This window comes from Oncorhynchus gorbuscha, linkage group LG10 (assembly GCF_021184085.1).
Source record: "Oncorhynchus gorbuscha isolate QuinsamMale2020 ecotype Even-year linkage group LG10, OgorEven_v1.0, whole genome shotgun sequence".
Lineage (NCBI taxonomy): Eukaryota > Metazoa > Chordata > Actinopteri > Salmoniformes > Salmonidae > Oncorhynchus > Oncorhynchus gorbuscha.
In genome coordinates this window covers 62,886,778-62,902,086 of record NC_060182.1, presented here as the reverse complement: position 1 = coordinate 62,902,086, position 15,309 = coordinate 62,886,778, and the positions used below count along the sequence as shown (strand labels likewise).

The 15,309-nt window shown below is 48.5% G+C and overlaps 1 protein-coding gene across 2 annotated transcripts in view; it reads left to right on the top strand.

The window, feature by feature from the left end:
• The window catches only part of LOC124046333 (peroxidasin-like), a 104,043-nt gene that overhangs the window by 72,422 nt on the left and 16,312 nt on the right, over window positions 1-15,309 (top strand). For both annotated transcript variants that reach the window (XM_046366601.1, XM_046366600.1), the window contains 9 exons: window positions 4,927-5,044; window positions 5,185-5,354; window positions 6,724-6,996; window positions 8,207-8,482; window positions 10,147-10,259; window positions 10,688-10,844; window positions 11,533-11,641; window positions 13,021-13,178; window positions 14,215-15,221. In XM_046366601.1, coding sequence (XP_046222557.1) covers window positions 4,927-5,044; window positions 5,185-5,354; window positions 6,724-6,996; window positions 8,207-8,482; window positions 10,147-10,259; window positions 10,688-10,844; window positions 11,533-11,641; window positions 13,021-13,178; window positions 14,215-15,221 — 2,381 coding nt within the window. The remainder of the gene's footprint in view (window positions 1-4,926; window positions 5,045-5,184; window positions 5,355-6,723; window positions 6,997-8,206; window positions 8,483-10,146; window positions 10,260-10,687; window positions 10,845-11,532; window positions 11,642-13,020; window positions 13,179-14,214; window positions 15,222-15,309) is intronic.

The following is a 15,309-nucleotide window of genomic DNA, read 5'->3' as shown; positions in this document are numbered from 1 at the left end:
TCGGGTTAACAGTCTGGGGAATTGAAAGACAGGTTAAGCAAGCACTCACGCACACTGCGTCGCCGCGCGCTTGTCCTAGTAACCTCCTTTTCGTTCCTGTTTCCACTCGTCTGGCTGTTCTTCAGTGGGCTCACTCTGCCAAGTTAGCTGGTCATCCCGGTGTTCGAGGCACTCTTGCGTCTATTCGCCAGCGCTTTTGGTGGCCGACTCAGGAGCGTGACACGCGCCGTTTCGTGGCTGCTTGTTCGGACTGCGCGCAGACTAAGTCGGGTAACTCTCCTCCTGCCGGTCGTCTCAGACCGCTCCCCATTCCTTCTCGACCATGGTCTCACATTGCCTTAGACTTCATTACCGGTCTGCCTTTGTCTGCGGGGAAGACTGTGATTCTGACGGTTGTCGATAGGTTCTCTAAGGCGGCACATTTCATTCCCCTCGCTAAACTTCCTTCCGCTAAGGAGACGGCACAAATCATTATTGAGAATGTATTCAGAATTCATGGCCTCCCGTTAGACGCCGTTTCAGACAGAGGCCCGCAATTCACGTCACAGTTTTGGAGGGAGTTCTGTCGTTTGATTGGTGCGTCCGTCAGTCTCTCTTCCGGGTTTCATCCCCAGTCTAACGGTCAAGCAGAGAGGGCCAATCAGACGATTGGTCGCATACTACGCAGCCTTTCTTTCAGAAACCCTGCGTCTTGGGCAGAACAGCTCCCCTGGGCAGAATACGCTCACTGGTCGCTTCCTTCGTCTGCTACCGGGTTATCTCCGTTTCAGAGTAGTCTGGGTTACCAGCCTCCTCTGTTCTCATCCCAGCTTGCCGAGTCCAGCGTTCCCTCCGCTCAAGCGTTTGTCCAACGTTGTGAGCGCACCTGGAGGAGGGTGAGGTCTGCACTTTGCCGTTACAGGGCACAGACGGTGAGAGCCGCCAATAAACGCAGGATTAAGAGTCCAAGGTATTGTTGCGGCCAGAGAGTGTGGCTTTCCACTCGCAACCTTCCTCTTACGACAGCTTCTCGTAAGTTGACTCCGCGGTTCATTGGTCCGTTCCGTGTCTCCCAGGTCGTCAATCCTGTCGCTGTGCGACTGCTTCTTCCGCGACATCTTCGTCGCGTCCATCCTGTCTTCCATGTCTCCTGTGTTAAGCCCTTTCTTCGCACCCCGTTCGTCTTCCCTCCCCCCCTCCCGTCCTTGTCGAGAGCGCACCTATTTACAAGGTACATAAGATCATGGACATGCGTTCTCGGGGACGGGGTCACCAATACCTAGTGGATTGGGAGGGTTACGGTCCTGAGGAGAGGAGTTGGGTTCCGTCTCGGGACGTGCTGGACCGTTCACTCATCGATGATTTCCTCCGTTGCCGCCAGGATTCCTCCTCGAGTGCGCCAGGAGGCGCTCGGTGAGTGGGGGGGTACTGTCATGTTTGTCATTTATTATCATGTCTTGTCCCTGTGCTCCCCATGCTATTCGTTTCCCTCTGCTGGGCTTATTTGGTTCTTTCCCTCCTTCTATCCTTCTCTCTCCCCCTCCCTCTCTCACTCTCTCGCTCTCTCTTCTCTCTATCGTTCCGTTCCTGCTCCCAGCTGTTCCTATTCCCCTAATCATCATTTAGTCTTCCCACACCTGTTCCCGATCCTTTCCCCTGATTAGAGTCCCTATTTATTCCTTTGTGATCCGTTCCTGTCCCGTCGGTTCCTTGTATTGTATTCACCATGCTGTGATTGCGTTTCGCCCTGTCCTGTCGTGTTTTTGCTATGATTGTGTATCGCCCTGTCCTGTCGTGTTTTTTGCCTTCATCAGATGCTGCGTGTGAGCAGGTGTCTCTGTCGACTACGGCCTGCGCCTACCCGAAGCGACCTGCAGTCTGTGGCCGCTTCTCCAGTTGTTTCCCCTCTACAAGTCTAGAGGATTTCTGTTATTCCGTTTTGGACTTAAATAAACTCTGTTTCTGTTAAGTCGCTTTTGGGTCCTCTTTCACCTGCATGACAGAAACTTCATCTTGGTTTCGCCTGTAGCATTAGTTCTGTAGCGGGATCGTTTTCGTCAGCAACCGCTGAATAGCATAGCGCCACAGTCAAATAATATTACTAAAAAATATTCATATTCATGAAATCACAAGTGCAATATTGCAAAACACAGCTTAGCCTTTTGTTAATCCACCTGTCATCTCAGATTTTGACATTATGCTTTACAGCGAAAGCAATCCAAGCGTTAGTGTAAGTTTATCGATAGCAAAACAAAACATTATGTACACTAAGCATCAAGTACATAGGTCACGAAAATCAGAAAAGTATTCAAAATAATCGTTTACCTTTGATGATCTTCGGATGTTTTCACTTTCGAGACTCCCAGTTACACAACAAATGTTCCTTTTGTTCCATAAAGATTATTTTTATACCCAAAATACCTCCGTTTGTTTGTCCTGTTATGTTCAGAAATCCACAGGAAAGAGCGGTCACGACAACGCAGACGAAAGTTCCAAATAATATCCATAATGTCCAAGGAAACATGTCAAACTTTTTTTAATAATCATTCCTCAGGTAGTTTTTAAAATATATATTCGATAATATATCAACCGGGTGTGTAGGTTCTTCAATTACACCGGGAGGAACAATGGCCGCTTCACTCTGTAGCGCAAAACTCACTCTGAGAGCCCCCACCTATCCACTTACGCAATGTGATCTTTCACGCTCATTTTTCAAAATAAAAGCCTGAAACTATGTCTAAAGACTGTTGACACCTTAGGGAAGACATAGAAAATGAATCTGGTTGATATCCATTTAAATGGAGGATAGGCATGCATAGGAACAGAGAGGTTTCAAAATAAGAGTCACTTCCAGATTGGATTTTCCTCAGGTTTTTGCCTGCGATATCAGTTATGTTATACTCACAGACAATATTTTTACAGTTTTGGAAACGTTAGAGTGTTTTCTATCCTAATCTGACAATAATATGCATATTCTAGTTTCTGGGGCTGAGAAATAGGCAGTTTGAAATGGGTACGTTTTTTAGCCAAAAACGAAAATACTGCCCCCTACACGCGAAAGGTTAATGCTAACTACCAACTTACCTTGGCTCATTGCAGCCACAAGGTCCTTTTGACGCTACACTCACGTAACAGGTAGTCAGCCTGCCACGTAGTTTCCTCATGGATTGCAATGTAATCGGCCATAATCGCCATCCAAAAAGGCCAGTTACCGATTGTTATGAAAACTTGGCCATGCCGATTAATCGGTCAACCTCTACTCTATACAGTACTTAGGCCAGGAAGTCTTTCTCTCCCTAATTTACTTTTACACCAGTTTGTTCCTGTTACATCAGAGTGGTTTTACCACCCTTATCATGCCCTCTTCTCTTTCCTCAGTAACAGCCATTGTGGGGTAGGCAGGCAGCAGCTGTCAGTTTACGTTATAAAAACTACACAAGCCTCTGCAGCTAATTTGATGCTTTGGCTTTTCTTGCTTAGTGAATCCCTGTCTGTCTGTCTGTCTGTCTGTCTGTCTGTCTGTCTGTCTGTCTGTCTGTCTGTCTGTCTGTCTGTCTGTCTGTCTGTCTGTCTGTCTGTCTGTCTGTCGGTCGGTCGGTCGGTCGGTCGGTCGGTCGGTCGGTCGGTCGGTCGATCTGAGTAAAGGCACCAGGGAGGAATGTCTGTTTTAAACATAGTGGAACCGTTCCACCCCCCACCCCCCACCCCCTCTCTCCACTCCCTCCTCACCCCTCTTCTCCCTTCCATCCTCTCTCCTCCTCTACTTCTCCTCTACCATCCCCTCCTCTCCCTTCCCTTCTCCCCTCCTCTCTCTCCTCTCTGCTCCTCTCCCCTTTTCTCCCCCGGCTCTTCCTCAATTCCCCTTATAAACGAGGGAACAATGTGCAGCGGGCCGAGCAGCTGTCAAAACAACAGGGCCTGTGGATGAAGTGCCACCTCCCTGCTGGCCTGGCTACCCACTAGCCTCCTTCGCTTCCCTGTCCCTTCTCTGCCCTGGGCCTATGGAGGAGCAGGGGCCAGGGATGGGTTGCCATGTTTGGAGTTAAGGGAAGCAATCAGTGTAATTAATGCCCTGTACCAATGTGGTCTACTGGGGTGGTGGTGAGAGAGAAGCGAGGTTATACACAGTCTGAGGTTACTGCCTCCCATCGGTCTGGTTTCTGCTGCTGGTTGGGCTGCTGGGCTGGTTGGTGGTGGAAGATCTGGAAGGCCCAGAGCAGACAGATTTATGCCTTGGCCTGTCCCATGTGCATGGTTTGTGTGTTAGGAGAGAGCTGTTGGACTGGAGGGCCTACTCTGTGTTCTCTAATAAATGTGTCTGCCACATGTAAACAAAGGGGTTTGTGTGTGTTTGTGTGCGCGCGCCTCTGTGTGTGTATGGAGGGAATGAGGTATGTGCACCTAAATGTGCCAGTCTGCCAGAGAGGAAAGAGTCTCTGAGGAGGCAGCAGCCTGAAGTCCGGCACCATGTCCTAACACACATAGGGTCACTGGCTGACTTATTTGTGGAGCAGTTCAACTATTTCCTCACATGAGGTGATGTGTGTGTGTGTGGGTGTGTGCCCCTGTTTCCATCCCTGGTCCCCAACAGAGAATCTCCAACATCACAGGGCCCTCAGCAGGGACAATCTGAGGAAAGCAGTGTCCTCCCTCCAGCCCATTGCTCTGGCCCTAGCTAGTCCTATCAGACCAGCAGAGAACAGAAACATTACTATTGTCCTGAAAGGAAATGGTCCTGTGTTTATGTCTCCTCTCATCATCCCCTCTTCCTCCTCTCATTCTCCTCTCTTCCTCCTCTCTTTCTCCTCTCTTCCTCTTCTCTTCCTCCTCTCACCCTCATCTCACCCTCCTCTCTTCCTCCTCTCTTCCTCCTCTCTTCCTCCTCTCATCCTCCTCTCTTCCTCCACTCTTCCTCTTTTCTTCCTCCTCTACCTCTCTCCTGTGTAGAAGTGCCCAGGATTACGTCAGAGCCCCAGGATGTTGACGTGACATCGGGGAACACAGTGTACTTCACCTGCAGGGCCGAGGGAAACCCCAAACCACAGATAATCTGGCTCAGGAACAAGTAAGGCCCGCTTTCCAATGAGGACAACAACGTTGAAACAGTCGATCAACTTTTGTTCAGTAATTTGCCCTATTTTAGTTCTTTAAATAAAACATATTGTACGCACATGAATTTGGAATTGTTATTTTTCTCCCTGTCAGTAATGCTCTGAACATGCATGACGACTCTCGTCTGAACCTGCTGGAGGATGGTACTCTGATGATCCAGGACACGCGGGAGACGGACCAGGGAGTTTACCAGTGCATGGCCAAGAACGTGGCTGGAGAGGTCAAGACTTCCCAAGTCACACTCAGATACTTTGGAGCCCCCTGTGAGTGAATATTTTCTATTTTTACCAATGACCTGCCACAGGCATTAAACAAAGCATGTGTGTCCATGTATGCTGATGATTCAACCATATACGCATCAGCAACCACAGCTAATGAAGTCACTGAAACCCTTAACAAATAGTTGCAGTCTGTTTTGGAATAGGTGGCCACTGAACGGGTCCTGAACATTTCTAAAACTAAGAGCATTGTATTTGGTACAAATCATTCCCTAAGTTCATCTGAATTTGGTAATGAATGGTGTGCCTGTTGAACAAGTTGAGGAGACTAAATTACTTAGTGTTACCTTAGATTGTGAACTGTCATGGTCAAAACATATAGATGCAATGGTTGTAAAGATGGGGAGAGGTTTAGCCATAATAAAGAGATGCTCTTTAGCCTATGTGTGCCTTTGATGTAGCTCTGTCCTTGTCTATTAATGTTCCGCGTCATGTTTCATGTTTTGTGTGGACCCCAGGAGTTAATGGGGATCCTAATAAAATACCAAATACCAATCTCTCACATTATGTAACATGTTGGAATATTTAAATATCCTTCCTTTGTCTCTTCCCTGAAGTAGTCACTTCCTGCAAGCTCAACACTGTACGGCGTTCTTTCATCCAATTATATTTGCTTCAACAGAGTCTCATTGTATTGAAATAGGGTCAATTTCAGTGAAAGAAGACGTGTGTGGTAAAAAGCATTCTGTTCAATGGAGAGAGTTCAAACAGCAGGGGTTGAAACAGCAATCACCACAGCTCTGTGTGCATATTGTAGAGAACAGTGTGGTTGCCATTTAGGTCAAATGTCAAATAATTTAGAGGTCGCAACAAGCTGCCGGGCGAACAAATCACACTGCGTTCCATGAGAAAAGCATTTCCCTCAACAACCTCATTTGTTCCCCCGACGACCTCTTTCACCCCGAGAGATTAGCCTGGCTGTCTTCAGATAATCAGGGGTCATTGTCCGGGTGACGGATGGTGGCTGGGCCGACTCTACTTACAAACTGCTCTGAGAACAGCTGTTGACTGTTTCCTGTTTCTGTGATTTTAAAACGATAGTACAGACAGTGTACATATTTCCTATAGCCCCGGGCCCACTGTAGCAGCGGGGGGAGGGGTCAGATATCATCAGAGTTTGTCTGAGTGGGCTGTATTATGTAAGTGTGCTCTATGCTTCCTTCTCATTGGTTCCTCCACACCTGACCAATGATATGTGTAGAGCCACATGTTTTTTCCTGGTCAGATCAAGTGATCGGGAACAACTCTTGGATTTATGTAGGAAAGAATAGACTTCTTTCCACCTATGTTATCGCTTAGATACTTTGTCTCAATCTTCCTTCTGTCGCTCCCCCCCCCCCCCCCTCCCCCAGCGCGCGGCCCAGTTTTGTGATCCAGCCCCAGAATACAGAGGTGTTGGTGGGGGAGAGTATCACCCTTGAGTGTAGCGCCACAGGCCAGCCCCAGCCCCGGGTCTCCTGGACCAAGGGGGACCGCACGCCCTTGCCCACCGACGCCCGTATCAACATCACCCCGTCTGGGGGTCTGTTCATCCAGAACGTGGTGCAAGCAGACGGAGGGCAGTACACCTGCTTCGCCTCCAACAACGTGGACACCATCCACGCCACCGCTCACATCATCGTACAGGGTGAGTAGCACGGTAGAGTCAGCATTTAGAGAGAGTCGCAAACATCTGTTTGTAATCTTCTGTTGTTTCTTGACTGTTTGGTGTACATGGACCAAGATATTAAGCCAGAATGTACAGTTAAAGTCGGAATTTTACATACTCCTTAGCCAAATACATTTAAACTCAGTTTTTCACAAATCCTGACATTTAACCCTCGTAAAAATTCCCTGTCTTAGGTCAATTAGGATCACCACTTTATTTTAAGAATGTAAAATGTCAGAATAACCGTAGTCTTGCTTTTTTATGGCGGTTTTGGAGCAGTGGCTTCTTCCTTGCTGAGCGGCCTTTCAGATTATGTCGATATAGGACTCGTTTTACTGTGGATATAGATACTTTTGTACCCTTTTCCTCAAGCATCTTCACAAGGTTCTTTGCTGTTGTTCTGGGATTGATTTGCACTTTTCACACCAAAGGACGTTCATCTCTAGGAGACAGAACGGGTCTCCTTCCCGAGCGGTATGACGGCTGCGTGTTCCCATGGTGTTTATACTTGCGTACTATTGTTTGTACAGATGAACGTGGTACCTTCAGGCATTTGGAAATTGCTCCCAAGGATGAACCAGACTTGTGGAGGTCTCCAATTTGTTATCTGAGGTCTTGGCTGATTTCTTTTGATTTTCCCATGATGTCAAGCAAAGAGGCACTGAGTTTGAAGGTAGGCCTTGAAATACATCCACAGGTACACCTCCAATTGACTCAATTGACTCAGTTAGCCTATCAGAAGCTTTTGAAGCCATGACATCATTTTCTGGAATTTTCCAAGCTGTTTAACACAGTCAACTTAGTGTATGTAACTTCTGACCCACTGGAATTGTGATACAGTGAATTATAAGTGAAATAATATGTCTGTAAACAATTGTTGGAAAATTGACTTGTGTCATGCACAAAGTAGATGTCTTAACCGACTTGCCAAAAATATAGTTTGTTAACAAGACATTGAGGGGTGGTTGAAAAACTAGTTTTAATGTCTCCAACCTAAGTATATGTAAACTTCCAACTTCAACTGTACATTATCATTTGCCTTCAATGAGGAACCATAAGTGTGAATTGTATTTGAATGGTACAGATGTTTGTGTCTGGTATGAATTGCAGGCATCTTATACAGCACAATGTTGAGAGAACGCGATCTAACTTGTTTGTGCCTAACTCTCCTGCCGTTCCTGTTGCCCAGCGACACCCCAGTTCACAGTGACCCCCCATGACCAGTTGGTGCTGGAGGGTCACACGGTGGACTTCACCTGTGAGGCCAGCGGCTACCCCCAGCCCGTCATCGCCTGGACGCGGGGGGGCAGCCCCCTGCCTCAGGACCGACGCCACCTGGTCCTTTCCTCAGGCATGCTGAGGATCGCCCGCGTGGCGCCCCAAGATGAGGGCCAGTATGAGTGCCAGGCCGTCAGCCCGCTGGGCACGGTGCGCACCGCCGTACAGCTTAACATCCAGCAGAGAGGTGAAACAGACCTCTACTCTAAACCCCTAACAGGATCCAGATGTTATGCCTGCTGTATCAATATTTCATCAGTCTGCATGCTGTTATGCCTGATGTATCAATATTTCATCAGTCTGCATGCTGTTATGCCTGATGTATCAATATTTCATCAGTCTGCATGCTGTTATGCCTGATGTATCAATATTTCATCAGTCTGCATGCTGTTATGACTGATGTTTGAATTAGGAATAAATTCAATTACAATTGGGTCTAGAATGGTAATTATAGTACATTTTGTTTGAAGCACTTTTCAAAACATCCAAGAACACTATGTCTATGTTGACAAGTATCAAGAGAATGCCATCTGTGACATGATCATTTATACTGCGCCTTTATGTAGGCTGGGCGGGAAAAGGGTTTTAATGTATTGTTGTAAGGGCCTCTCCAAGCGCTCATAGGCTCTTTAAAAGGAGTCGAGGGTAGTAAAGCTTGAGAGGGTGTGAGAGATGATACACAACATCCCAGCCTGCAATCAGAGAAACTATGCCTCGACATAGTACTAAAAGCTAGTGACAGACATATGGCTGGGTCTCTCTCTCTCTCTCTCTCTGTCTCTCTGTCTCTCTGTCTCTCTCTCTCTCTCTCTCTCTCTCTCTCTCTCTCTCTCTCTCTCTCTCTCTCTCTCTCTCTCTCTCTCTCTCTCTCTCTCTCTCTCTCTCTCTCTCTCTCTCTCTCGAACAGAAATGACAGGCTTGTAGTTGTAAGTGGGACGTGGAGCAGAGCGGGGCAAGAAAGCATGGCGCTCTGTAATCCCAGATGGCACCATGTTTTCCATCTAGTAATGGCTGTTAACATGCAGAAAAGCACATGTTATATAATGGTTTACAACACTGTAAAGCATTTACACACAACCCCAAGACAAACCTCTGAGCAACACTTTAGTGTGTGATTGCTGCTTAGACACAGTGCGACTTTCAGCGAGCGAGACAGAGAGAGAGGGAGACGCACACAAGCAGATACAGACACAGAAAGAGACACACTTTACGCAGACAGGGAGAAAGATGGCTCGTTGGCTACATTGACGTACATGTAGATTTTGCCTGACGTTATAGTGTTATAGTGTTTCCTAGCCTAGACTTTCCTAGTCTACATGGATAGCTTGGGAACAATTCATCTGCTTTAAACCTCAGGATCCCTCAGAGTTTAGAGGCCTTTCCTCAAACTGGGAATGGTATCTTCCCATGACCAGGTGGCTAACTGGAGGGGTTACACGGGCCGCCCTTGGGGAGTTTGAATTTTTGCTGGGAAGAGGAAAATCACCTCCCCAGCTGTGTGTGAGAGATCAGTGGTCTAATCCATGGTCACAGGGACACACTGTGTAGACTGTCCATGCCTTGGATGCGAGTTGACCTTTGAGTGCTGTGTGTGAATGAAAAACCTCCGGCCCCTGTTCATGTAATTAGAACAGAGATTTAATAGGACGTGGAACTTAAACATGTGAGGAAGAAATATTGTGCGTATGTTTGTGTGCTTGATGGCGTTTGCTTGCATCTGTCAGTGTGTGTGGGAGTGCGTGAACTTTTGGAGGATAAAGTGTTTTCTCACTGCGTTGGGATTGATTGCACTGCACTGTGAGCTGCTGCGAGCGTTGATGTAGTCATTAACACATGTTTCTGAATCATCAGTAACGCCTGTTTTCACAAATGCTCCAAGGGACGTGACTGCGGAGTCTGGCACGGACGTCCAGATTCCCTGCAGAGCTCAGGGACAGCCCGAGCCTGTCCTCACCTGGAACAAGGTTAGACACCTGGCCACCTTTTACTAGTCACCATGGCAACACTGTTGTCCCACTGCCATGGCAACAAGGCTAGCATAGTCAGGGGCCTGGGGGAGAGGAGGGATGGGGAAAGGGAAGGGTGAGGAGGGCAGGCTGCTCAGATCAGGAAATGGTTGTTAGATACTTTCCCAATATGATTATATGTGCATGTAAAATGTTAATTTGTACAGTCTAGAATAGCACAGCCATGTAGCCCAAACTGATTTGATAGACTCCATATAACCCAACCCAGTCAGGCCTGACAGACTCTATGGCTTTGGCATTGTAACTCAAGACACTCCCCTACTGTGAGCCTTTGTGACAATGTTGTTCCCTGTTTGACTCCATAACCCCACACTAGTCCACACCTCCTTACCTTTCAACTCCCATCTGTCCCGGCAACTCTGCAGGACGGCATCCAGGTGACGGAAAGTGGGAAGTTCCACATCGCCCCTGAGGGCTTCCTGGAGGTCAAGGACGTGGGTCTAGCCGATGGCGGACGCTACGAGTGTGTCGCCCGGAACCCCATTGGCTACCAGTCCGCCACCATGGTGCTCACCGTCCTAGGTAAGACATAGCTAGAGTATGCTAAGCTATGCTAACACTAGTCGTGGAGAACTATAGGCTCTGCAAGCTTTGGTTCCAGCCCTGCTCTAACACATCTGATTCAGATGTGTTTTTGCTGGGCTAGACCCAAAGCCTTCACACACCCTACCACTCGCCCAGCCAAGGCTTTGTGATGGCTGTACTGCAGTTGTTGTAACGTGTAACACTATGGGTTGGGCCTACTCCTCAGTTCTAGCCCCAGTGTTGCTTATTTGCCATGGCCTGCCTGCGTGCTGTCTTGTGGCAGATGCGAGCTAGCGTGCTGCCAGTGAACTGTGACCATAATGGGTTGATGTTGGACAGGTCTGCAGCCCACACGTCAGACACTCAATGTTTTACATGGCACGCTATAGAACTACACTAGAGTCTGCCAGAAATGTGTTCTGTTCTCTCCAGTCTTCAGGGTTGCAATACACATGTACAGTTGTGCCCAGCCCTATATGGGGCAATCAGCCAGTTAACTTGCTGTCCGGGTAGAGGATTTTAAAACCTTTAGTTGAACTCATGTTAACTCATGCTGTCGTGACCCATGACACACTGGATGACATATGCAGTTGAAACATCTGATCATTCTATCACTCTATCGTTTTATTATCGGTATTTGTTGATTTTTAAACTGGTTGTGACAGCAGTGCCTCTCTGTTTGCAGTGCCTCCAATGAGTAGGCAAGGGGACACCTTTGTGACCTCGTCTATTGAAGAGGCCATCCGCAATGTAGACAGTGCCATCGAATCCACCAGGAGGCATCTGTTTGATGGGTAAGTTAATTGCCTTTTTTAGGCCAAAGGTTGGAATCAAACTTATGATACTGAGCTTCGTTGCGTTATCAATTCAGAACTGATGATGTGTTTAACAGGAGCATGTTTCCACACACGCACGCACACACGCACGCGCGCACACGCACGCACGCGCGCGCACACGCACACACACACGCACGCACGCGCGCACACGCACACGCACACACACACAGACACAGACACAGCCAGTTAGCTGGGGATTTCCAGCTCTGTTCTAATGACAAGCCCAGGAAGAGAAGTTGCCTCTGGGCCCACAGAGCTCAGTGAGTTCTAAGTCACGTGTCCTTGTGCTCTGCGACTGGCTGGCACGTCCAGGGATCCTTTGAAGGCTTTTTACCAAAAGCATGACTAGCATATCAAACATTTTTGATTTGGATGTTTTAAATACTACTTATTTATTTTAAGAGTTGTTATTAAGGAGGAAAAGGGAATGTGCTTTGCTTCATTGGCCATGTATGCCTCTAAACGATAGCCATTGGTTTTGATTTGGGGTTAGATGTGACACCTGTAGAGGAAGCACATGATATTGCCCTGCCTGGCTTGGACTGACCCAATGCGTGTATGCACTTGGTTGCGTGCATCTGTGTGTGTGTGTGTGTGTGTGTGTGTGTGTGTGTGTGTGTGTGTGTGTGTGTGTGTGTGTGTGTGTGTGTGTGTGTGTGTGTGTGTGTGTGTGTGTGTGTGTGTGTGTGTGTGTGTGTGTGTGTGTGTGTGTGTGTGTGTGTGTGTGTCCGTGCATGTGTGCCATGGTTTATGAAGGCTTCGTTCAAAGCACCTCATAAATAACGATGCAGTCATTGGGATGGTATGATAGAAATGTGATGCCCATATAAGGAAGTGAAAGCAGGTTTATTCACACACCTATACTTGAGATGGATTATGAGATCAACTAGCTAGTGTTTAGTTTTTTCACTCCCACCCGTTTGTTATCGGTGAGGAGAATGTGCATGTTGAGAGAAGTTTTATTGACTGTGCTTGTCTGAAGTCTTTCATCTGCTCATGTCATTTGGATCAGGAAGGATGTTTTCACCATTCACTCCTGTTAGACAGATTAGAGTTGTTTTCCCTGGCAAGAAAAAATAAGGGTTGTAAACATTTCCATCTCTCTTTGTCTCTATCCTAAAGACTTGCAGGCGCAGGATACACAGAAATCAGCATATGGCAAACAAGTCAGAAATAATAACTCTGTAAAACTATAATTGAAGCATTACTGTAAACAGACGTTTATTTGTTCTCCATGGTGAGTGATACTGTAATAATCTCTCTCTCTCTCTCTCTCTGTCTCTGTCTCTGTCTCTGTCTCTGTCTCTGTCTCTCTCTCTCTCCCCATCTCAATGTAGAAATCCTCGTACCCCTGGCGAGTTGCTCGCCCTATTCCGTTACCCCAGGGACCCCTACACGGTGGAGCAGGCTCGGGCGGGGGAGATCTTCGAGCAGACCCTGCTCCTCATCCAGAACCACGTCAACCAAGGCCTCATGGTCGACACCAATGGCACAGGTGAGACAACAGACACAGCCTCATGGAGTAAAGATGACCGTCTCCGTGCTACTTTAGATTGATTCTGAAAACATCCCTGGATGTAGATCAATGTGTTAGACATCTGCATTACATTTTCTTCTCTTTCTGACCCGGGGCCAGTGAGATAACCACTGAGCAGTTGACTGGATGGTCATAAAGTATTTTACTACTCATGCGTCATCCTGCATAATAGCAGCCGAATGTGGTCAGTTGCCACGGGTGAAAGCCATCCCAGGTTTGGCAGGTCCAGATGAGGTGTCCAATGACCCAAACAAGGAGACTGGTCCTCCATATTAAGGATTTATGGTACATAAAATGCTCATGTTAATGTGGCTAAGGTTTAACAGCCATGCCAGCTCAATGGACCAGTTGTGTGAGTTAGTGGAGAACACTGTCTGATGTAAGGCCCAGTGGACCCTGTGGTGCTACAGGCATCAGATGAGAGAGATAGAGACAGGGAGACAGAGAGGGAGGCAGGCACAGTGTTTTCACTGGTTATGACAACAGTCAAGTGTTCATTGTTACACTGGCCCCTAACTTTTGCCCGGCAGCAAAAACAATGTAGCCTGTTTGGTTTATGTCTATGTGACCTGGCACACCCCCAGCACTGCTACCCTACAGGTTGTGTATGGCTGGATCGATTCTGTGAGTGACCAGAGAGGTGGGATTTTGTGGGCGATGGGAGGGGTCGTGGTGGGTGTTACTGTTTTCTCCGCTAGCTGACTGCTGACAGGAAGTCTCACTTTTCCCCATTGATTTGAGCTACACAAGGCACACACACACACACACACTGGAGCTGTAGCTCTGACATGTCCCAGCGAGTCAGGACATGTCAGAGGAAAACTCCAGTCTTTGCCCTCAGGATGCATGTTTAGATTGCCAGGGCAAACATTAATAGCCTACATGCTGCAATCTGCAGTCTCCTCTGTTAGTTGGAAATATAAAGTTAATGTAGCAGTGTAGTACACAGCCTTATATCCTGACTAAAACCTCTTTTCCCTGCCTCCATCCCCAGCGTTCCGCTACAATGACCTGGTGTCCCCTCACTTCCTGGATGTCATCGCTAACCTATCAGGCTGCACTGCCCACCGCCGCTTCAACAACTGTTCTGACATCTGCTTCCACCAGAAGTACCGCAGCCACGACGGCACCTGCAACAACCTGCAGCACCCCATGTGGGGCGCCTCCCTCACCGCCTTCCAGCGCCTCCTCAAGTCGGTCTACGACAACGGCTTCAACCTGCCGCGCGGCGCCAGCGGCCGGCAGCAGCACGGCCATGCCCTGCCCTTGCCCCGCCTCGTCTCCACCACCATGATCGGCACGGAGACCGTCACCCCGGACGACCGCTACACCCACATGCTGATGCAATGGGGGCAGTTCCTGGACCACGATCTGGATTCCACCGTTGCCGCCCTCAGCCAGTCACGTTTCTCCGACGGCCAGCTGTGCACTAACGTGTGCACCAACGACGCACCCTGCTTCCCCATCCAGTTCCCCCCGGGGGACCCGCGGCAGGCGCGCAGCGGAGCGCGCTGCATGTTCTTCGTGCGCTCCAGCCCCGTCTGCGGCAGCGGTATGACGTCCCTCCTCATGAACAGCGTGTTTCCACGGGAACAGATCAACCAACTGACGTCATACATCGATGCGTCCAACGTGTACGGCAGCTCACGCCACGAGTCGGAGGAGGTCCGCGACCTGGCCAGTCAGAGGGGTCTGCTGAGGCAGGGCATCGTCCAACGCTCTGGGAAGCCCCTGCTACCCTTCGCCACAGGGCCCCCGACAGAGTGTATGAGGGATGAGAACGAGAGCCCCATCCCCTGCTTTCTGGCCGGAGACCACAGGGCCAACGAGCAGCTGGGTCTGACAGCCATGCACACAGTGTGGTTCAGGGAACACAACCGCGTGGCTACAGAGCTGCTCCGACTCAACCCACACTGGGACGGAGACACCATCTACCACGAAGCAAGGAAGATAGTTGGTGCACAGATGCAGCACATCACCTACAATCACTGGCTGCCCAAGGTGAGAACCTGCACTTCTCTCCCTCATGATATAATTATTATTCTTTCTCATACTCTAACATAGGGTTTTGTGAAAGGTCTTCAGATTG